The 25570-nt window shown below is 36.4% G+C and overlaps 2 protein-coding genes across 2 annotated transcripts; both read right to left on the bottom strand.

The window, feature by feature from the left end:
- Positions 1-7937: 7937 nt before the first annotated feature.
- On the bottom strand, positions 7938-8934 carry LOC107668642 (probable palmitoyltransferase ZDHHC8). Its single transcript, XM_016460587.1, has one exon. The coding sequence runs from the start codon at positions 8806-8808 to the stop codon at positions 8005-8007; it is 804 nt and encodes a 267-aa protein (XP_016316073.1). The 5' UTR covers positions 8809-8934; the 3' UTR covers positions 7938-8004.
- A 647-nt stretch (positions 8935-9581) lies between these two features.
- LOC107668629 (probable palmitoyltransferase ZDHHC8) lies at positions 9582-24877 on the bottom strand. The gene is made up of 11 exons (XM_016460576.1): positions 24715-24877; positions 19090-19211; positions 17381-17538; positions 16306-16484; positions 15013-15115; positions 14848-14939; positions 14021-14057; positions 13739-13819; positions 12364-12472; positions 12172-12281; positions 9582-10452 (listed from the first exon to the last, which is right to left on the bottom strand). The coding sequence occupies exons 1-11, from the start codon at positions 24795-24797 to the stop codon at positions 9649-9651; spliced, it is 1878 nt and encodes a 625-aa protein (XP_016316062.1). The 5' UTR covers positions 24798-24877; the 3' UTR covers positions 9582-9648.
- Positions 24878-25570: the final 693 nt, after the last annotated feature.

The following is a 25570-nucleotide window of genomic DNA, read 5'->3' as shown; positions in this document are numbered from 1 at the left end:
CACACACACACAGAGAGAGAGAGAGCACACACACACACACACACACACACACACACAGAGAGAGAGAGAGAGAGAACTCACACAGACACAGAGAGAGAGAGAGAGAAAACACACGCACACACACACGTTGGGTTTCCATGAACACACACACTCTCTCTCTCTCTCTCTCTCTCTCTCTCACTCACTCAGACACTAAAACAGAACATTACATTTTCTGGACTGTTCAAAGTCAATGAATAGTTAAAGGATTAGTTCACTTCCAGAATAAAAATCTCCTGATGATTTACTCAGCCACATGTCATCCAAGATGTTCATGTCTTTCTGTCTTCAGTCACAAAGAAATTAAGGTTTTTGAGGAAAACATTCCAGGAATTTTCTCCATATAATGGACTTCAATGGTGACCGACGGGTTGAAGGTCCAAATTGCAGTTTCACTGCAGCTTCAAAGAGCTCTACACGATCCCAGCCGAGGAATAAGAGTCTTATCTAGCGAATCCATCGCTCAATTTCTAAAAAATAAAATAAAATAGACATTTATGAACTAATCCTTTAACGAGAGGATTGCAGTTATTTCTCTCCAGTTCATCTGATGCTAAACAACTCGCTGTAATATTCCAGCACCACATTTGCTCCACAAAATACATGTTTGTTATTGCAATAAAGCACTGCGGTGATGATGTACTTCTGAAGTTCGCATCACCAACAGGACTTTTTTCCATCAGCTTTTCGATTAATGGAGAATATCAGCTCTGTGGCCAACAAAAGTTTGTGATTCATCATGATAATGACTTTTATGAACACTGAAGCCTTAATACTATTGGCAGAAGTAAAAAGCTAGACTACACCACCGTCATATGGCTTCAACATCAAGCTTCAACAGCTCTTTCAACCTTATTTCAGGCTTTTAACCAAAAACTCATTCATAAAAACCATTGACTTCAGGATGATGGAACCAGAAGTGCTCAAATGCAGCTTGCTTCTGGGTTTTGGGCCGACAAAAACGTGTGAGTGCATTAACTCACCTGCACAGGTGGAGACCGATGAGAGCGGTGTGTCTCAGCAGAGGATGATGGGAAACGCAGTCTTTCATCTGTGTGTCATCGTACTGACCTCCATTCTCATAAAACAACATGTGACACATAATAACATGTAAGATTCTGAATAAACTGATCATTTGAGCAGTAAATGAGCACATTTAATCATGCATATCAATCAAAAAAAGTATATATGGGATGCATTTTCATCTTGAAGTCACTCAGTAGAATTACATAAAGGCAGAATCTCTGGATAATGCAGTGAACAAATGATCTGTCCAAGAACACCTGCTGGACTCTCATCATGTGACGCTCTTGATGAAATAAATAACACACACAAACATTGGATTCCATCGGTCCCACAGTCTGAACCCACACAAATATTCCAACATGTTTGTTTCTCACACAGATTCGCTGACGCCCTTTGAATCTCCCTCGACTGCATTTACATAATCACACAGTAACTCATTCAGATACAGTACATGCTGCTTCTGTGGCTTAAAGGAATAGTGAACAAGTGCTGAAAATGTGCCAAACGAGATGTGGATGAGTTTGTTTCTTCATCAGGTTTGGAGAAATGTAGCATTGCATCAGTGTCTCAGCAATGGATGCTCTGCAGTGAATGGGTGCCGTCAGAATGAGAGTCCAAACAGCTGATAAAAACATCACAATAATCCACAGCACTCCAGTCCATCAGTTAACATCTGGAGAAGACAAAAGCTGAAACAAATCCAGCATTAAGACGTTTTTAACTCAAATACGAGTCCATAATCCATAATAACACTTCCTCCAGTGAGCAAGTGTTCTGGTGTGAATCAGGAGAGAAATCTGCACAGATCAAGCAGTGTTTAAACAGCTCTAAACAAATATGTGGCTGGATTTTGATGTGAGAGACAACAGCAGATGCACTTTTTCACTGGAGGAAGAGTGGTTATGGATTATAGACTCTATGGTATTTTAGTTAAATACATCTTAATGCTGGATTTGTTTCAGCTTTTGTCTTCTCCAGATGTTAACTGATGGACTGGAGTGCTGTGGATTACTTGTGGATTATTGTGATGTTTTTATCAGCTGTTTGGACTCTCATTCTGACGGCACCCATTCACTGCAGAGCATCCATTGCTGAGACACTGATGCAATGCTGCATTTCTCCAAACCTGATGAAGAAACAAACTCATCCTAATCTTAGGTGGCACATTTTAAGTAGATTTAATTTTTGGTGAGCTATTCCTTTAAACACTGCCCTGCTGCAGCTCTGACTGTGAAGATTATGGAAGTAAAATGGCTTGTGAATGTGGTTTCTTGATTCAGAATCTGACGGTGAGACTCGAATCAGCTGAAGGTTGGATCTGTCACACACCTGTGGCGAACACAAACACTCCCTCCAGCTACGCTACGATGGGAAAGAGCCCAGAGCAGTTTTATGATGAATAATAAATAGGGAACAACTCTTTCAGAATTGTGATTAATAATGAATGTAAGACAACTTCCCCCAGAGAGCAGCTATCCGGCGGGATGATTTATTCGGCTCTTTCAGCCGCCACCACAGGAGGCATTTCATCTTGCGGGACTGAGAGCGTTGAAATCCAGCAGAATGTCACTGCGTTTCAACCATAAAATCATGCAGTCAGCAGTGAGCCTCGCACCCGTACGCCATCTTCATTAGAGAGAATGACAATACATTAATGGAGAAAAAACATCCAGAGGATTAATGAAGCGCTGCGGAATTTCATCTGAGAAATACACACTAAAACATGGAAAAGAATGTAAAAATGCTACAGTGAAAACTTGATTAACTGTATCATACGCAGAGAAAAAATACATTAAGAAGAAGAGAAGACAATACATTACATTGTTACTCTAAAATATTGAAAAATTACAATATGAATGACCTTATTAACATTTAATTTAGATATTTAGTTGTTTAAATTATATTTACAAAGACAACACTTCAAATTTTACTGTAAAATAAAAAAAAAGTAAAAGTATGAATTATCAGTGAAAATTTGTTTAATATGAAAGATGTTTGTAAGATTTTTTATCAAATTAGTAGGACTTACCTTATATTTCAGGTAGAACATTTCACATGGATTTACATTTAATTTAGACATTTAGTTATTTAAATTATATTTACAATTACATTTACAAAGAATGCAAAATATTCAAAAAGTAAAATAAAAAATAAGTATGAATTATCAGTGAACATTTATGTTTAACAAAAAAAAAATGCATGTACTTTTAAGTAAAAAAAAGTAGGACTCACCTTATATTTTAGGTAGAAAATCATATTCCCAGAAGTCTATGCGTGAACAATCACATTGATTTATATTTAATTTAGACATTTAATTATTTAAATTATATTACATTTACAAAGACAACACTTCAAATTTTACTGTAAATATAAAAAAAATAAAAAATAAGTATACTGTATGTAAAATAAGTATACTGATGCTCATCCAAATTTCACAAAAAGCTTATTGATTTAATAATAATATAAGTCAGACATTGAAGTGAGTCGCTGTTTTTGTCTCTTCTGGTGAAGAATCATTCACTTGTTTTGGCAGTGAACCACACAGAGAAACTTTGATCAGATTTATTTCATGTTCATCTGATCTCATTTTGTAAGTGACTTTTCTTTCTGTTTGAAAGATGTTTTCTGTGGATTGTTTGACTACTCAAAAGAGAATATAAGAAAATATAACAATTAATTTGTTTCTTCTGCTAGCTAAATTTCACATGCATACATAAAAATCTGGCTCTAAATCTCTCTTTTCTTTATTCAGGAGATTTATTCAGATCTTCTTTATTTACAGTAAACATTGAAGTGTTGTCTTTGTAAATTTAATATAATTTTTTTTTTTTAAATCATTAGCCTACAATATCGAAATTCGAAAATTAGTGGCTCTTTGAACTGGTTTGTTCTAGTGAATCGTTTGAACTGAATGATCGAAGTCACGAGTTTGAATCAACCGGAGCGGTTCCAGTGTAAATGACTCACTCGATTGAATCGGTTCGTCTGTTCCTCTTTTTCGCGTCTTCAGTCATGTTTACACGACACTGTCAGCACCACTACTGGCTTACTTCACTAGTTTCATGACACTAACTGAAATAAGCGAACAAAGTATTATGTTTACAAATAAAATATCCATATTTCCATTCCAAAGGATAACATCCAACACAAAACTAGAACATATATATAGCTGAGGTCACCGGTTTACTGCTAACTAGTGAAACACTCTGAGCTGCAGCTCAAAGTTAGATGGAAACATTGTGCATTATGATCCAACTACCCGAACATCTCCGCATTTATGATAGACTTTTGACCACAGTTTCATGTCATCTACTTGCAGTGTTGGGGAAAGTTACTTTTAAAAGTAATGTTTGTGCTTATTAGTACGGTTGAACTGGATCATCGAAGGTCAGAAGCAAAGACATTGGTTAATAGAATGGGATTAAATACATAAAGCATATTTGTGTTGTTTAACATTTAATTATTGCAGGTTTGCGTCATATTCTGAGTTGCATTATTTTTATTCATTTTGAGGAATACTGAATCTGTGTTTTTGTTTTTTGTGACATGAATTAATGCATATTCATATTTATTTTAGAACTACAGTAACATCTTCTGATTTCTCTCAACATGGCGACACCAGAGCTGTCAATCAATAAATTGAAAAAAAAAAGTAACTTGCGTTAATTATTTGAAAAAGTAACTCAGATATGTTATTGTAAATTAAAAAGTAATGTGTTACTTTACTAGTTACTTGAAAAAAGTCATCTGATTACGTAACTCGCGTTACTTGTAATGCGTTACCCCCAACACTGTCTACTTGATAGACAACATACCCATAATTCATAGAGAGTTTTTATTATAATAACAATTAGACCATTTTGATTATGTAAAACCAACAACATTACAGAAGCATCAGGTGTCTTAATCACGCAGTGCATCATTTTATCTTAAGAGTAAAAATGAAGTGGACCAATGTCGATTCTGACAGAAGACTCGCTCGGGACTTTACTGTTGCTATAGTAACCAGCAGCACCGCGCATCTGAGTGATAAACCGCACGCTCTTATTTCGCTCTCGGGCGGAGCGGCACATCAAACACCTTTCGAAATCAGATAGTGTTGCGGCAGCACTGTTAATATTTGATCAAAGGCCGGTAAGTGATTCCAGCAGGCGGTAAAACACCTGATGCTCACGCACTGCGTTTCATCAGAAAGGTCTGAATATGAGCACAGAAAGCTCAAATAAACACGATTTACTGCAGGATTTATTCATTTCGGCACATTAGTAGCGTTTAATCCCACCGGTCACAATAGTGACCGTAAAAAAAGTTTCATTAATAAAGCTCTAAAAACCTTACTGACTGATGTTTTAGTGCACTTCCTGCAAATATGGAAAAAATAAAGGGTCTTAATGAAATACTTGCAGTTTCTCATGATTAGTGCAAAGTGTCGCATGAGCAGAGCAGTTTATTTCCCGTTTGCACCTTGAGAAGATGATAACTGCATCAAAGCTCCAAAACAAGTATGTTAACATAAAGATATGACAAAGATTTTTGGTACACATTATCTTTAAGGTGTCTACTATTAATATATGAATTCACAAATATTCAGTTTTGTTGAGTGTGGTCATAGAATGAGTAAACATGTTGATGGTCACAAATTAGTGAGCGGTGGGATAACTGTGAACTTAGGTCTACAATATAAATCCAGTTGCAGATGCTAGTGAAAATTACACTAAAATGTTGCAATGACTAAATAAAAAATTCAAATGTTACAAAAAATGTACAATATTGATGTTGTAATATGTTGTAAATGTAATGTTATATTTTACAAAAAAAGTAACAATTTTGAAATGCGTTGATGGTTTGTCTTATCTCAGTGTTCCTATCAATGTTGCATAAGGTTGTTTTTATGCATAATAATAATAACCCTAGAATGTGATCAAACTGTTTAAAATAGCTGGGCTAAGATATATAAAAAAATGTATGACTGCAGAAATATGTTAATTCAGTACTCACAATTGTGACCGACCATAAAACACAAATTTTCACACACTTTTCCAAAAAATAATTATAGATTTTTTCAAAGGATTACTAATGACACATCATTTGGATATTTTCATGTCTGGGAAAAATGTCTGTTGATGTGCTTTTCTATATTTTGCATCATTTTTACACTTTGTAAGTTCTGGCTGATTTGTTTAACTGGGGAGATTCAGAGACACGTGTACACATACAGATATTGTTTATACATGAACTTTCCAGTTCATCGGTGGACCGATATGTAATTAGTCTCAGTGAACACCAGAGGGAACTTCTGCTTCTGTAATATTCCCGTCCTTTACACTACACATTCTTACTTATGAAATCAAGGAAATCTAGTCTTCATTGTGGGATTGTGACCTTCATGAAAACAATCTGACCTACAGCAGCCTGTTTCCTCTGATCGAAAGCATTTGAGTGTCAGATTTAATATTAATAAATCCACTGAGAGCAGATCAAACCAAAATCAAGTCAACAAATCAAACTTTATTAGCCAAGAATTAAATTATATATAAAACACAAACAATATTGATACAGAAAAAAGTAGTAACAAAACAAGTATATTTGACATAAAATTATACAATTAATAAATAACTGTTTTAATTAAAGCACAGAATTCAATTCAATTCAATCTTTTTTTGCTTTTAGATTTATCTTTATATTAATGCCACGCCTTTTTTTTTTTTTTTGGCGAAAACCATTCTTGAGTTATTAAAATAAAAGAAAAAAAGAAACTAAAAGTATTTAAAACCCATTTTTCTGGCTCATAGAATATAATATATATCTGTTATATATTCCTTTCAATATTTTAAAAATAAATAAATGGAAGAATTATTTTAGTATTATTGATATGCTATTATAGTTTTTGTTATTATTTTGAATTAATTTTATTTTTATATTTTGTTTTCACTTTAATTTTAGTAATTATGTAGCCATTTTGTTATTGTTTTTAAATATGTATATAATTTACTTAGTTTTAGTTATTTATAAACTAAATGAAAATGAGAAATGTCGCCTTGGCAACTAGCTGAAATTAAATAAGTAATATATTTTATTTCAGTTCATGTTTATTTTATTTCAAGTAACAAAAATGTTTTTGATAGCTTTAGTTGACCGTAATAAACCTCTCAGCATCTCTACAGGGTTCCCAACACCTTCTGACCAAAAAATAGACCAATTTAAATTCCCCAGTCTAGATGATCACACTTAAAGCCATAGTTCACCCAAAAATGAAACCTGTCATAATTTACTCTGCCTCATGTTGTTTGTTCCAAACCTGTATGAGTTTCTTTCAGCTGTTAATCAAAAACTGACACATTCTTCAAAATATCTTTAATTTTTATGTGAACTATCCCTTTAAAATTCCTGATATTTCCAGGTTTTCCGTGAAATCTCTAAACAGACGCTCTCATCAGGACCAAGCGGCAACCTTCCGGTCTCTCTCATTAAACCAACACGGAAGTGACTAAAACTGCAATTCATCGACTGGCCGCTAGAGGCTGGCTGCAAAAGGGAGTCAATCCCATAGACTCTCCATGTTAAAATACCCAACTTTACAGCAGAAAAAAACATGTTTACAGCCTGTTCAAAAAATGATTTTGGTCTATATAGCTAATTTTGCCCTTCATGACAACTGTGAGGGGGTGAATTTTTTTTATAACTCATTCGTTTAAATTATATTAAGCCTTAAAGTTCTGCATAATTAAGGGTGTGGCCACTTGAGTGACAGGAGGATTCAGAAACCAGCTCCCGCCTTTTTGCCCATTTTCGATTATCCGGGAGTGACGCGCGGTGATGCGCTGCCAAGATGGCGACGGCCGGCTCCACCCACTTTGAGCTTCAAAAACACTCTTCAGAAAACTATGGGTGACGTCACGGACACTACGTCCATGTTTTTATACAGTCTATGATCAGGACTCATAGTTCCGGTTCGGGTTTTTCTCCTCCTCTGATGTAAGCCAGTGCTTTCTGAGGCCCGTAGGAGGAGGTGGGAAGCGGAGCAGGGAGCGTGGATGGAGGGAGCTGTGACTGTCGGTCCAGAGATTGATAGATAGAGGGCGATAGAGAGCGGTTAAAGTGCAGCGGCGAGCTGGCGGTCCGAGGTGCGCGGGTGAGCGAGGAAGACGAGGAGGAGGACAGATGCGAGCGGCTCCTGTATCCGTATGCCGCGCTGCTCAGGAGGAACTCCCTCGAGCCGTACGCCGGAGGAGTTGGACCGCGAGACGACGACAGCCCACGGAAATCCTGCGGCAGGCTGCGTCTGCTGGGAGTGTCGTAGATGCCGCCGTCCTGCACGGGTTTGTCCTTGTCGTCGGGCTCGCGGCGCTCCTGGATGGAGCTCATGAGCGGTTTGGGAAGGCTGTCGTAGCGGACGGGCGACGGCTCGCGGTTGATGTGCATGAACACTGGGCTACAGTTGCGCGCCGGAAGCCGCTGCATGTCAACGGAGCCGCGGGACAGACCCGGATCCATGGGAAGGAACGCCGGCTGGACGCCCGCGGGATGCAGCAGGCTGTCGTAGGACAGGCTCCCCGTCGGGCCGCTGAGGACGCTTTGGCTCGCGTGTGGGATTTCGGCGCGCTGGGATCCGCGGCGGCTGGAGTGTTTGAGACTCAGCGAGCGTGAGTTCAGAGTCAGAGCGTTTGCGTGATTCTCGGGCTGCAGCAGACTGGGTTCAGACACGTGTTCCTGAGGAACCAACGGAGAAATCCTCGACCCCATCTACATCGACAGACAGAGGAACATCTAGGAGAACGTGCAGCCAGTTTCCAGGAAAACATCCAAAGCAAGTCAAATTTATTTATTTAAAGCTTTTCACAATCGTTTCAAAGCAGCTTTACAGAAAGTCATACTGTTATGTCTATAACGCATAGTGCTTTACCATAGAGCGGTTTTAGTGCTGGGTGATATAACAATATCTAACGATGATACGAGTGATCCCCCAGATTTACATCTAGCTATATTGTGCTTATATTGTTGGCAAGCACATGTTTCGCTGAATTAAGAGATTTAAATGTTAGTCGTTTCATTTGATTTCGTTTGAAACATCAGTCGGTTTCATCCTATTAAGACATTTAAACATTTGTCGTTTTTTTTTTATTACTAGATTTAATCGTTGGTCGGTTTCGTTCTATTACGAGATTTAAGCATCGGTCGGTTTCGTTCTATTACGAGATTTAATCGTCGGTCGGTTTCATTTGATGAAGACATTTAAACATGGGTCGGTTTTGTTTTATTACGAGATTTAAGCATCGGTCGGTTTCATCCTATTACGAGATTTAAACGTCGGTCGGTTTCATTTGATCAAGACATTTAAGCATCTGTCGGTTTCGTTCTATTACGAGATTTAAACATGTGGCCACTTGAGTGACAGGAGGATTCAGAAACCAGCTCCCGCCTTTTTGCCCATTTTCGATTATCCGGGAGTGACGCGCGGTGATGCGCTGCCAAGATGGCGACGGCCGGCTCCACCCACTTTGAGCTTCAAAAACACTCTTCAGAAAACTATGGGTGACGTCACGGACACTACGTCCATGTTTTTATACAGTCTATGATCAGGACTCATAGTTCCGGTTCGGGTTTTTCTCCTCCTCTGATGTAAGCCAGTGCTTTCTGAGGCCCGTAGGAGGAGGTGGGAAGCGGAGCAGGGAGCGTGGATGGAGGGAGCTGTGACTGTCGGTCCAGAGATTGATAGATAGAGGGCGATAGAGAGCGGTTAAAGTGCAGCGGCGAGCTGGCGGTCCGAGGTGCGCGGGTGAGCGAGGAAGACGAGGAGGAGGACAGATGCGAGCGGCTCCTGTATCCGTATGCCGCGCTGCTCAGGAGGAACTCCCTCGAGCCGTACGCCGGAGGAGTTGGACCGCGAGACGACGACAGCCCACGGAAATCCTGCGGCAGGCTGCGTCTGCTGGGAGTGTCGTAGATGCCGCCGTCCTGCACGGGTTTGTCCTTGTCGTCGGGCTCGCGGCGCTCCTGGATGGAGCTCATGAGCGGTTTGGGAAGGCTGTCGTAGCGGACGGGCGACGGCTCGCGGTTGATGTGCATGAACACTGGGCTACAGTTGCGCGCCGGAAGCCGCTGCATGTCAACGGAGCCGCGGGACAGACCCGGATCCATGGGAAGGAACGCCGGCTGGACGCCCGCGGGATGCAGCAGGCTGTCGTAGGACAGGCTCCCCGTCGGGCCGCTGAGGACGCTTTGGCTCGCGTGTGGGATTTCGGCGCGCTGGGATCCGCGGCGGCTGGAGTGTTTGAGACTCAGCGAGCGTGAGTTCAGAGTCAGAGCGTTTGCGTGATTCTCGGGCTGCAGCAGACTGGGTTCAGACACGTGTTCCTGAGGAACCAACGGAGAAATCCTCGACCCCATCTACATCGACAGACAGAGGAACATCTAGGAGAACGTGCAGCCAGTTTCCAGGAAAACATCCAAAGCAAGTCAAATTTATTTATTTAAAGCTTTTCACAATCGTTTCAAAGCAGCTTTACAGAAAGTCATACTGTTATGTCTATAACGCATAGTGCTTTACCATAGAGCGGTTTTAGTGCTGGGTGATATAACAATATCTAACGATGATACGAGTGATCCCCCAGATTTACATCTAGCTATATTGTGCTTATATTGTTGGCAAGCACATGTTTCGCTGAATTAAGAGATAGTCGTTTCAGTCGTTTCATTTGATTTCGTTTGAAACATCAGTCGGTTTCATCCTATTAAGACATTTAAGTTTTTTTTTTTTTTTTTTTATTACTAGATTTAATCGTTGGTCGGTTTCGTTCTATTACGAGATTTAAGCATCGGTCGGTTTCATCCTATTACGAGATTTAAACATCGGTCGGTTTCATCCTATTACGAGATTTAAACGTCGGTCGGTTTCATTTGATCAAGACATTTAAGCATCTGTCGGTTTCGTTCTATTACGAGATTTAAACATCGGTCGGTTTCATCCTATTACGAGATTTAATCGTCGGTCGGTTTCGTTCTATTACAAGATTTAAGCGTCGGTCGGTTTCGTTCAATTAAGAGATTTAAACGTTGGTCGGTTTCATTTGATCAAGACATTTAAGCATCTGTCGGTTTCGTTCTATTACGATATTTAAACGTCGGTCGGTTTCATTCAATTGAGAGATTTAATCGTCGGTCGGTTTCGTTCTATTACGAGATTTAATCGTTGGTCGGTTTCGTTCAATTAAGAGATTTAAGCATCGGTCGGTTTCATTTGATGAAGACATTTAAACATGGGTCGGTTTTGTTTTTTTACGAGATTTAATCGTCGGTCGGTTTCATCCTATTACGAGATTTAATCGTTGGTCGGTTTCGTTCTATTACAAGATTTAAGCGTCGGTCGGTTTCGTTCAATTAAGAGATTTAAACGTCGGTTGGTTTCGTTCAATTAAGAGATTTAAGCATCGGTCGGTTTCATTTGATGAAGACATTTAAACATGGGTCGGTTTTGTTTTATTACGAGATTTAATCGTCGGTCGGTTTCATTTGATGAAGACATTTAAACATGGGTCGGTTTTGTTTTATTACGAGATTTAATCGTCGGTCGGTTTCATTTGATGAAGACATTTAAACATGGGTCGGTTTTGTTTTATTACGAGATTTAAGCATCGGTCGGTTTCATCCTATTACGAGATTTAAACATCGGTCGGTTTCATCCTATTACGAGATTTAATCGTCGGTCGGTTTGTCGGTTTTGTTTTATTGCGAGATTTAATCGTCGGTCGGTTTCGTTCTATTACGAGATTTAAGCACTGGTCGGTTTCATCCTATTAAGAGATTTAAATGTCGGTCGGTTTTGTTGTAAGCTAGTTATCAAAGAGTCTGATCTGAGTTTAACCTTTTCCAAAGGTAAATAGCAAGCTCTACCTAGTTTTAAACAAGCAGCTGCTAGAAACTCAACACATACTGCTTTATTCCCCATTGAGCAGCCAGAGATGGTGGCAAGGAAAGAAAAACTTCATTTTGGTGACAACAGGAGAATAAAAACCTTGGGCGAACCCAGGCTACAGCTCTCCTCTGGCCAAACAGTTTCCACAACGTCAGCCCCGTCAAAGGTTACGGAGTGTAAATCTGTCTTCTCACCTGATCTCTGGGAACTTGGTAGAGCACTTTTCCGGGCGACTCTGAGGTCTGGAGTGGATTCATATTGTGTCCTGAAGGCATTAGAGCTAGTCTGGACTGGAGCAAACTCTCTGTTAGAAAACACATACAATAGAGGAGAGATTCAGTGTTTCAGACCGTCCAGAAACATGATTCTGCCACACATCCACCCACCTTCCAATGCTGCCAAATGGTTCTTGAGCAGGACTGGATCTGGTTTTGGGGGCAGCGGAGGGGGACAGGTCAGACGTTTGCTGTCTGGAGCATCTACTTCCTCTAGAGACTGATACAAACACACCAAAATGACACTAAATATCACACAGATATCAATAGAGACATATAATCACTCTCTTACTGTGATTCTGCATGATTGCTGGGGAAGCTACTTTGAAAGTGAACGAACCAGGGTTATTAAACTAAAACTGAAACCATAAAAAACATTTTCGTTACTTGAAATAAAATAAACGTGTAAAATATAAATAAGTTATTTTATTTCATTTAGTGCCAAGGCAACATTTCTCATTTTCATTTAGTTTATGCTTGATGTACTAAAATAACTAAAACTAAAACTGAAATAAAAATTATAGACATATTTAAAAACAACAAAAACTTATAAAAATTACTAAAGCACACAACAAAATTACTAAAACTTTAAATAAAATTAACATAAAAGCAGAAAATATTTTAAATAAAATCAAATTCAAAATATTAACAATATAATTAACAAACATATTATATTATAATATATTACCAAAAAATATCTCAGATACTAAAATAACACTTATCAAAGTAAAAAATATATATATTTATACATTATATACAACATTTCTCATTTTCATTTAGTTTAACTTGATGTACCAAAATATCTATAATTAAAACAAAAATTAATTTATATTTATATTTAAAAACTCATCAATAATTTTAACAAAAATTAAAATGAAAACAGAAATGATAATCAAAAAATGAATGCAAAATATTGATTTAAAAAACTATATCTCAATTATCCTAAAATAACACTTACTCATGATTTAAATGTAGTCAAGCTATGCTTTTGAAAAAGTAGTTTGATATATTACTAAGTAATAAAAGTAGAAGCTATTTAAGCTGTCAAAATCCATTAGATATAATTTATTTTTTAATTCAGAGCAGTATATACTTGTCACCAAAACCTGATGTGTAGTCAAAAACTCATTCAATTAAATAGTTTGCCATAAAAAAAAAGAACAAAATGAAGCATATGGACTGAATCATTTTGAATCGTTCAAATGATACGATTCCCTAAAATGAATCAGACTCGCTTCAGAGAGAAACCATAAAATCTGTTTAAAAATATTTACTGGATCGCTCCTGGATTAAAACATATATTAACATTATGCTGAAAACATTCTAAAACTAATCTTTAGGCTTCAGTATCTATATAACTGAGTGGGTTTATAAAGCACAGCTGAAGGTTAATGATGCTGAACACAGGTCAGGTTTGATGTTTGACCTTATTCATTTATTCACAGCCTTGATGCACCACAAATGAAGTATTTATGGACATAAGTACCTTGTCCGGGAGTATTTGAGGGCTCAGTTGTGGGACTCTGGGTGATGGAAAGGAGGCTGAATGCGAAGCGGCAATCTGTACCTGATGTTTAAAGAGAAAAATCAACGTTAAAAATTAACATTCTGTCTTCATTTACTCACCCTGCATGCTGTTAATCAGCAAGAACTAGTTTTGGCATCCTTGATGTTTGAGTCACAAGAAAATGCGAGAAGAATATAATACAAAATGTATGACTTCTCCCAAATGCATAAATTATGATACCTTTCGGGTATTTTATATCACATTTAAAGCTTGAGAGTTGTAACTATGAGCTTGAGTTCTTCAGAAAAAAAATTACAGATTTTTTTTTTATGATATAATAGTCATGAAGAGATTATATGTTGTATATATTAATATATTAAAATAAACCTATGTAAAATTTGTATTCAAAGTGCATTAAAATGAGGTGCTAAATAATGAATGAAAAATACATATACATACACACACGCACACACAGTTTAATTTTTAGTAATATTGTCTTTTTGTAATTTTTATGTAACTATTTAGGTTTAACTTTTAGTTTCTAGTTTATACATGTATATATATATATATATATATATATATATATATATATAATTTTAATCTTATTTCTATGAATTGCTTAGCACTTTATTTTAACACAATGTTATTGTTTTTTGTTTATATTGCATATTTCTTTTTCTTGTCCGTGTTTTGTTTGTAATGGCAACATTGTATGGAAACACAATCACTTTAAATGGTTAAAAATGAACATCTGTCTTCATTTACTCTCGCTGCATGCTGTTATTTTATAGGTAACGACATGCACTCGGTTTGGCATCCATGATGTTTGATTTGCCAAGAAAATGCATGAATAACATGATAAAATGTACACCTTTGAATAAAAGCATCTTCTAAAGGCATAAATTATTGTTGCATGGAACTTCTGAATTTCTCGTTCATTTTCAGGTGTCTTCTGTCGCATTTAAAGCTCGAGAGACGTCGTATGAGCTACTGTTGCAACTAAAATGTATCTTTTTGTGTTCCATAGAAATGATAACAGCATGACAGGATTTAGATTATTCATGTAAGGGATTGTTTTGCACGCTCACCTCGGCGTGATGGGACTGAAGAGCACAAACTGCACGTTCTGATGGCAGCCGCGCGTGAACGGATTCACTCCTCCCTGGAACTTCCCTGTCACCTGTCACATCATGTAAAGATGAAGTTCAGTCTCCAGCCGAATCTGATCTGATGCAGGTCAGACATGAGCTTACCTGTTCGTTTGTGGTGCGTCCTCTCGCCACCAGCACCAGATGAAAACAGGACAGACCCAAGACGGGAATGAAGAACAGAGCCGAGACACTCATGACCGCCAGCCTTTAAAACACACCGTCAAGGTACTCTTCACTGCTTTCTGTACACATCATCTGATCTGTGTGCCGTTTCAGACGTTCAGATGTTATTATCATTACATCTAAATTATTGCAACCATTTCTGTTAACTGAAACAAGCACAATACTAAAACTGAAAAAAATTAAACCTAAACAATAATACATGCACGTAACAAAATTACTAAAAAGTAAACTAAAACTGAAATAAAAAAAGAATCCTAAACTGTCTGTAGTACATATATATATAAAATAATTAAAAAAATAACTAAATCACATAACAAAAATTGGTAACACTTTACAATAAAGCTCATTACTTTAGTTAACATGAACTAAGCATGAACAATATTTCTGCAGCATTTATTAATCTTAGTTCATGTTAATTTCAACATTTACTAATGCATTATTAAAATCAAATGTTGTGCTTGTTAACATTAGTTAATGTGAATTAACATGAACTAACAATGAATGACTGTATTTTCATTAACTAACATTAACAAATATTAATAAATACTGAAATAAATGTATTGTTCATTGTTTGTTAATACATTAATTAACTAATTGAATCTTATTGTGAAGCGTTACCGAAAGATTTTTACTAAAACTGAACTAAAAATTATTTAATCCTTAGTATTAATATACAAGAATTAATAAAAATCAAGCTAAAACACTAAAACTGAAATAAAAATAAATTAAACTTAAATAATAATATATAAAATGATAATATAAATGACAAAAGTGCGTACCAAAATTACTAATAATTGAACTAAAACTGAAAACAAAAACTAAAAATGAAAAAAATTAACCTAAATAGTAATACATAAAAAAAAATTAAATGAGAAAAAAATAAAAATAATAAAAAAATAATAATAATAATACAAATGTCTGCTAAAAGCATGAAAAAAGGCCAAAAAACAAATAAACAAATCAAATCTAATTCAATATATTGGTAAAAACTTTAAATAATACTAAAACAACACTGATTCCGATTCCCTTCCTAATAAGTGAAACACTGTGATGCTTCCAGAACACTGATGTGTTTTGTTTGAGCGACCCGACTCAACCAATCACGTGAGTCTGGGGCGGGACTATCTGTCTGACTGACCAATGGCAGACCCGGCAGTATGTTTGTGTCATTGTTTTGTGTTTCCATGCCACAGTCACGGAGCTGAAGGATACGTGACGGCGGCGTGCAGTTCCCACAGGTTCTCCGGATGATCCAGAACATACAGGAGACCGCCGGAAAACACGCCCCCCATGTGAAGAGTCAGAGACAGCAGGAAGAGGAAGAAGAAGAAGAAGCGATAGTTGCGTCGCCCGATGCAGTTGTTCACCCAGGGACAGTGATGGTCAAAGTCCTGAAGAGATTACAGATATTACAACTAAACAACTAATTAATCGCACATTTTTCTGTAATTAATCTGATTAATTGCGTATTTATAGTGTCATAATTTCACACTGAATCTCCAAATTAATGTAGAAACAACATAACGATGGTATATTTTAAATATGTGTTTAATGGCATCTTTAGTAGCCTATTATTAATGAAGGCCAGTATCATTGATACCAACACTGCTACTGATTAATTAATTATAGCCACTCAGCATTACAGTATAACTGAAAATCAATTAACATTTAATAGGCTTTGAAAAATAGTGAACTTAAAACGATCTTCACATAAACTAAACTGTATCTGCATAAACTATCCAGCTATTTTTCCCGTAAGAGCAGCGTGGCCATTTGTACATTTTTAGCTATTTTTAGCTGTACAAAACAGCTCGTTTTTCTGCTTGATATTGCAAACTGGTGTTTCTTAACATATTATTTTAATATATTATCATAATTATGAACACTCTGGTTCGTAGTCTGAGCAGATAAAGTTGTGTTCGATTTCATCAAAGTAGGCTAAACTGGCTGAGGGCGGAGATATGCTAATTAACCATCCGTCAGCGGATGTGGGCGGGGCCTGAGCAATATGAAGTCATATTGCTTAAAAAATCTTGATTATTGAGACTTTAGGTTTTTTGGGGATTAATAAAAAGGAGTGAATGGATTTTTATCATTGTGAATTTTGCATCAGATGTCCCCTTTAAATATTTGTAATGTGTTAAACTGAAAAAAATAAACGCACAATTAACGTGTTAATTTTGACAGCCCTAATATATATATATATATATATTTTTGTTATTCACTAGTTAGCAGCTTATGTTATTGTTAGTTATTAGTTAGTTAGCAGTTATGGCGTTTGTCTCACCTCCACGCAGTGATCACACACGCTGCAGTGCGAGCAGCGCGGCGGTCGATAGAAGTGACATGACGCGCACCACTTCATGCGCACCTGCACGCCGCGCACCTCCACGTTCTTATAGAGCGGCGCGCGGAAGTCCTCGTCCTTGTCCTCGTCCTCATTAGCTGTGATGAAAACACAGAGCGTTTTACGTTTTTAACGCGGCGGGGTATGTTTAACGCGTACGTTTTAGCCGAGGAATAAAAAAGTAAGAAGGGTAATTGCGACTTTTTATCTCATAATTCTGACAGTCCGAATTGTGAGATATAAACTCACAATTGCAAGTAAAAAATCTGAATTGTGAAATAAAAAGTCACAACTAGATTTTAATTGTTTATACCATGGCAGAAAAAAAATCACAATTAAGAGTTTATAACTTGCAGTTGTGAGGTATAAACGTGCAATTCTGAAAAAAAGTCAAGTTAATTATCTTTTTATTTGTATTTATTTATTTATTTATTTTATTATCTTTTTTTATTCCATTAACTTGCAACTACAAGATATAAACTTGCAATTGTGAGGAAAAAAGTCAGAATTGTGAGATAGCTAGCAACATGCTACAAATGCTAGCCATGTGCTAAACATGTTAGAAACATGTTAACAACATGCTAAGTAATGCTAGCAACATGTTAGAACATGCTAGCAACATGATAATCATGGTAATAAAATGTTAATCATGTTAGTAATAAGCTAGCAACATGCTAATCATGTTAACAATGTGCTAAAACATGCTAGAAACATGTTAAATCATATTGAAATATGCTAGCAATATGATAAATCATGATAGTAACAATGTAAATCATGTTAGCAACATGCTAAAATATTGTTAGCAATGTACTAAATCATGCTAGCAGCATGCTAAATCACACTAATGTTAGCAACATGTTAGAACATGCTAGCAACATGATAATCATGGTAATAACATGCTAATCATGCTAGCAATGTGCTAAAACATGCTAATCATGTTAGAGATAAGCTAGCAACATGCTAATCATGTTAACAATGTGCTAAAACATGCTAGAAACATGTTAAATCATATTGAAATATGCTAGCAATATGATAAATCATGATAGTAACAATGTAAATCATGTTAGCAACATGCTAAAATATTGTTAGCAATGTACTAAATCATGCTAGCAGCATGCTAAATCACACTAATGTTAACAACATGTTAGAACATGCTAGCAACATGATAATCATGGTAATAACATGTTAATCATTCTAACCATGTGCTAAACATTTTTAACATGCTAATCATGTTAGAAATAAGCTAGCAACATGCTAATCATGTTAACAATGTGCTAAAACATGCTAGAAACATGTTAAATTATATTGAAATATGTTAGCAATGTGATAAATCATTCTAGTCACAATGTAAATCATGTTAGCAACATGTTAAAACATTGTTAGCAATTTGCTAAATCATGCTAGCAGCATGTTAAAACATGCTAGCAACGTGTTAGAATTACCTTATTTTTTCATTCCATGGCAAAAAAAACAAAACAAGACAGAACTGCAAGATGTAAATTAAAAATTCTGAGAAGAAAAGTGTCAGAATTTGAGATTACAGCTGTGATGTGAGAGTTGTGTGTTCTGGTTCATGTGCGACTGCAGACTAGTTTCCAGAAGAATCAGCGCTCAGATTGAGCTGTGTTTGTGTGTTTGACTCCACTGACCTCTCGGGAACACGCCGGCATCCATGAACGTCGCCATGATGAAGTTCGCCATCACGAAGAGGAAGACGATCCCGACGCATGACGGGAAAACAGGAGACACGTTCACGACGAGCCACGGACACCTGAGAGGATCACAGATACAGAAACATATCACACATCAAACATCTCCAAAGGAACAACACACACCTTCTGTCTCTGATCGATAGTTTAGAGTTTCTTATCAAGTAAAGGTCAGAATAACTGCAGCAATATCTCCAGATGAACACTTACTGGACTGAAGCAGCTCAGCTTTACTTGATTCTCCATCAATCATGTTTTAGAGTCTCAAATCTGATCCTCAGGATCTTTTGAGGAGCGTTTGTTTCCAGAAGCTTTACTTTCACTGTTCCTCAGCGGAAGAATGATCTTCACAAGCCTCCAGAACATCTCACATCTTCTGAGGAGCCTTTATTTCTTCAGCTCTCAATCACTGCATTATATGTTTGGAGCATTTCAGTCTCATCTTATTACTGGAGATATAGAGCGACCGCTGATATTTAGATCATTTTATGTCAGTATCTGCTCTACTGTTATAAAGATCTCACTGATTTACATCACAAGCATCAGAATTTCATCATATAAATATCAGCATCTGCACCAAATCGCATGTTTTTGCTCAGTTTGAGTCTCTGAATAAAATTGAGTTTCACTGTATGAGCCATAAAAGCCTGATGCATCAAATATGATACTCAACATGCAAACTTGGCTTGCAAATGTTGACTTTAAGAACTAATGTAAGAACAATCACACGAAATAATGTTGACTTCATATCAATGCACCAATAATCAATTCAGATCCGCCTTCATCGCTCCATCGTTTAGATCAAATGTAGTTCAGGATGAATAATTCACAAGCAAAGCTTTCAGTGGAGTCGAATCAAACGTCTTTTGCCTTTCTGCAGCTCCATGTCTAACATCTGAGAGGCTCGTCGGCCCTGAGGACCACCAGCTTCACAAGGCCAAAAAATGAAAGCGTGGATCAGTCAAAACAAGGAAAAGCGAAGCAGGGATGATTGCATCCGGAGTGTGAGATTAAAAACAGAGGTAATCACAGCCGCTGGGACGCAGATTAAACTCAGGTTTTCATTGAATGAATCTGTGCGATCAAATTAAAGACTGGAAACTACAGCATGATATGGGTCCGGTTGGAGAGGATTGTTTCTGATATATTTCCGTGTCTGTATGTGTGTCAGGAGGGTCTGAACGTCACTAATCCCAGATTATAGGATCACAGACCCGTCTGCCCACCGCACAAAACTGCTGGATCCATATGAACAAGCCCGTCTGCACAACACAACAATACAACATCCAGACCAGTCTGTGCTTCATGTAGATGAGCAAATCTGTCAAAAACACCCCTGACTCAACATATTTAATGCATGTGCAGTTTTAGGAGCATTATTTTGTTTTAATTATTATTTTCATGACAGATAAGCACATCTGTATGGATGCTTGTTTCTGCCACGGAATAAATATATAATACAAAAAAGGTAATTGCAGATTTTTATCTCACAATTCTTTCTTTTTTTTTTTTTTCTTGCAAGTTTATATTTCACATTTTTGACCTCCCCCCCCTCAGAATTCTAAATTAATATCTCACAATTCTGTGTTTTTGTTTAAAAAAAAAAAGTCCAAATTGTGTGATATAAACTGTGAGGGAAAAAAGTCAGAATTGTGAAATAAAAAGTCAAATTGTCAAAATTTGTATTTTGTAGTGGAGGCAAAAAAAATTAATAAATAACTATGTAAAAGATATAAAAAAGTCAGAACTGTGAGCTCAGAATTGTGTGATAAAAAAAATTGCAATTACCATTTTATTTATTTTGTATAATTCCGTGTTGGAAACAATTCTGAGATTTTTTCTCACAATTGCAAGTTTACATATTACAATTTTTTATTTTTTTCTATGAATTCTATAGTTTATATCTTACAATACTGCAATTTTTCTCTAAATTCTGAGTTTACGTCTCGTAATTCTGTTTTTAGTTTCCATCATGGAATACTGCGAGATATAAACCGAGATATAAACTCAGAATTGCAAGATAAAATTACCTTTTACCTTATATTTGCCTCCTAATTTATCATTATTGCAATTAAAAAATATTACATTCTCAACAAAAAATAATGATGTATTATTTTAACTTAAAGTATCTATGCATCATGATAATATTTGCTGTGATGCCATTTTATTTATGCCGATTTGAATTACATGATTATTATTTAAAAATGATTTAAAATGTAACATTAAAAACAGACTCTATTACCAACTTTAAAAATAAATTACTCAAAAGTGAACCGTTTAGAGACATTGCAGGAGGAGAAACAATAATAGTATAAAGTCACAGTGACACAATTGTGTCAAAACTGACTTTATTTTCTTTATGCAAAATATATTTTCTTTTTTTAAATGAAATATGTAATGCACAAGCTCAGGGAAAGTGAGTTCATCTGGATATAGGTCATGAACAAATGATTTGTATGGAGGACAAAGGCTTTTCTCTTTAAGATTTTGTATGAGCGGATTACGGCTGATTTCTGACCATCTGCACACACTGATGAGAAACACAGAAACAGAAGCACATTGTATTATCATCATAACAGACGGGTTACTAATAACAGCATTTCTCATAACACTGTATACATACATACAGAGTACATAACACTGTACAAATACATAAAACACTACATGATACAAATATTAATGACAGAAATGCTGATGAAAACATTCAGATTGATCGGTCTGATCGTCTCATAAACTAAAGATAACAGCTGTTCTGGCCTGTTATAATAACACTAAAGACACTTTTTAGTGTAAAACTGGAGGTGCAGTGCATTCTGGGATTCAGAGCTGTATGTGTAGATTAGTTAAAGGGATAGTAAAGAACAGATTACCAAAGACCAGTCTATCTCTAGATTACAGTAATAAAACACGCTTTACACACTGCATGCTGGGAAATCTACAGACCGCACTGAAGCATTTAGAGCATAAACGCAAATATGATCAACATCAAACACACACTTTTAAACACACGTGATGAGGTTCCCCTTCTCAACTCAGACATTCAGAAATCATTTTAGAATTAAATTCATATTTAGGCAGAATAAATATTTGAAACGCAAAACCAATTCCAACTATTTAAGCAGAAGCCATTAGATCAAAACTTTTTAATAACAGTGTATCCAAACCATCATAGTTTTTATTATTATCTTTAATCCGTTTCTTTTTTACATTTTTTATTTTTTTCATATTATTTTGGTTGTTTTAGAATTTGTATTTTTTGGGGGTAGTAGTTTTGTAGTTTTTATATATATATATCTGTATAGTTCTTATTCATTTCTATTTCAGTTTTAGTTTGAGTTATTTTAGTAAATCAAGTTAAGCTAGATTAAAATAAGAAATGTTACCTTGGCAACCATAGCTGGAATAAAGATGTTTATATTGTATTTTAATGTTTATTTTATTTTAAGTAATGAAAAAGTTTTAAATGGTTTTAGTTTCGGTTTTAGGTAACTCTGCAAATTATTATACATTTTTTTATTTCAGTTTTAGTTTGAGTTATTTTAGTAAATCAAGTTAAGCTAGATTAAAATAAGAAATGTTACCTTGGCATATTGTATTTTAATGTTTATTTTATTTCAAGTAATGGAAAAGTTTTAAATGGTTTTAGTTTGGGTTTTTAGGTAAGTATAATAACTGTGGTCCAAATTATTATAATTTTTTTATTTCAGTTTTAGTTATTTTTAGTACTTCAAGTTAAAATGAACAAAAATCTGATAAAATACGTTTAAACTCAAATAAAATACGTTTTTTAAAGGTTATTTCATATCAGTTAAAAATGCTTACTTTATTTCAGATAACCTTTTTTTTTTAGTTGGTTTTAGTTGTAGTTAACTATAATAACCCTGAGAGGATGTTTTACAGGAAAGCATTATTTCAGTCATTCTACCTCAAACTTTTTAATGCATGCTTGTCATTCTTTGTAAACTGTTCACTGAAAAAGTGAAAAAGTAATCCTACAGTACCAGCTGTTTTTCACTATAGTCGTTTTGAAACAAATAGTAATTAAATGTCACATCTCTGTCCCTTTACTCTACTGGATATCAGCGCTTATTCTGCAATCAAGTCATTAACTGTCAGAGTTTCTCACCAAACTTCCCAAAGACGCGTGTATCGTGAGCTCGAGCCGATCCACATCAGCTCAGACTCTGTATGAACGCGTGCGTCTCGTGTGAAGCTCGTTCTGTGCTCGAGACAGATTGAGTTTAAACTCATCAGGGGCCACACTGATGATCAACACTCCGGGATGAGGAATCAAACAGCACCGCGAGCAAATCCTAATCCTCAACATCCCATCTGCTCCAATCTCAGCAGCGGCCAGCCCATGCATGATGCATGCACACACACAAATAAAGCAGGAGAAGCATGCACGCATTTACATCTCAGCAGAGATTCGGAGCGGAAGAATAATAACGGTGTGATATCAGCGCGTGAGCGGTTGTTTCTGGCCTACTTTCAGCGCTGGATTAAAATCACGATCAGTGATCAGTTCGCTCAATACACCGTCCTGTTCTGTTTAAAATATACAGCTTGTGACTGTGCAGCAGCTTATATTCATTACTGGACAAACCCGTTTCAGAAATGATGAAAACTGACTTCAGTCAACATGAACGTGTTGGTAAATGCTCAAAAACATGATTATGGTCTTTAATATCCCAGGACAGAAACACTTGAAGATGTTGTGTGAGTTGACCCAAACAAACAGTATTTATAAACGTATTCTTAATTAATCTTAAACAAAACTAGGAAACTTTGTGTATAATGCACATGCATAATGTACATTGTAATGCATTGCATCTTTTCATAAATAATTGTGACCAAAGTTAAAATGCATTATAATACTTGCAGACTCTTTGTTACATCTGGGTGATTGTTGTGTGTTTTAATGCATCATACTTTCTAAAAGTGTAACAATGAATAGATAAGTATTATTATTCATGAGATCTTACAATGTAATATAAGGTGCATTACAAGTCATATTAATGTGTTAAAACTACACTATGATGCATTATATATATATATAAAGGTTGTAAAAAAAATTATTGGAGTACATTGTTTCAGTTTTCTACTTTTAATTCAAATACGTTAAAAATTAATGTTTAATGCAAAGGCATTTTTTGTAATTGTTTGTGAAATTTGCTAGCAACTCCTGTGTGAAAACAGTTTCTACATTACATTTCTTCCAGTGTAATGCTTCATATCTTTTCATAAACAAGTGTTACCAAAGTTAAAATGCATTATAATAATGAAAGATTCCTTGTGGTTGTTTCTCTCATGCTTTCATGCATTATTCTTTCTAAAGGTGTAACGATGCTATAATAGATACGTATTATTCATGCAATCATACAATGCATTATAAGGCTTAAAATAGTTATATAATGCGTGATATATAAAGGCTTTAAGTAAAGTATTACATGAAAGGTTATTATACAGTGTCATGAAAGAAACTCAGGTGTCTGTAAAAGCTAAAGCTGAAGGAAGACTGACTGCTGAAGTGAATGAAGGAAGGTCAGCTCAGCGGAGACTTACGTGAAGACGAAGAACAGTGTGGATGAAGTGACCAGTAGAGCGGCAGCAGTGGACACTGGGATGTAAGCGCTGCTCCTGCGCATCCTGCATCCACAACAGCCATCAATCACACTCTCAAACACACAGTAGAGCTTCAGCAGCAGCAAACAAGCATCTCAGATCAAAGCAGTGCGAGTGTGTCAACCCTCAGTGTGTCAGCGAGGTCAGATTATTTATACAGGGGGCTGCTGAGGGGGCGGAGCCAGAGGGGGCAGTGGGTGTGGCTTAGATAAGAAACTAGGTGACAGTGGGTGTGGCTTAGATAAGAAAGTATGGGTAGTGGGTGTGGCTTAGATAATAAACTAGGGGTCAGTGGGTGTGGCTTAGATAATAAACTAGGGGTCAGTGGGTGTGGCTTAGATAATAAACTAGGGGTCAGTGGGTGTGGCTTAGATAATAAACTAGGGGTCAGTGGGTGTGGCTTAGATAATAAACTAGGGGTCAGTGGGTGTGGCTTAGATAATAAACTAGGGGTCAGTGGGTGTGGCTTAGATAATAAACTAGGGGTCAGTGGGTGTGGCTTAGATAATAAACTAGGGGACAGTGGGTGTGGCTTAGATAATAAACTAGGGGACAGTGGGTGTGGCTTAGATAATAAACTAGGGGACAGTGGGTGTGGCTTAGATAATAAACTAGGGGACAGTGGGTGTGGCTTAGATAAGAAAGTATGGGACAGTGGGTGTGGCTTAGATAATAAACTAGGGGACAGTGGGTGTGGCTTAGATAAGAAAGTATGGGACAGTGGGTGTGGCTTAGATAATAAACTAGGGGACAGTGGGTGTGGCTTAGCTAATAAACTAGGGGACAGTGGGTGGGG

This window comes from Sinocyclocheilus anshuiensis, unplaced genomic scaffold, assembly GCF_001515605.1.
Source record: "Sinocyclocheilus anshuiensis isolate Anshui unplaced genomic scaffold, SAMN03320099.WGS_v1.1 scaffold116, whole genome shotgun sequence".
Classification (NCBI taxonomy): domain Eukaryota; kingdom Metazoa; phylum Chordata; class Actinopteri; order Cypriniformes; family Cyprinidae; genus Sinocyclocheilus; species Sinocyclocheilus anshuiensis.
This window is presented reverse-complemented; position numbering and strand designations above follow the sequence as displayed.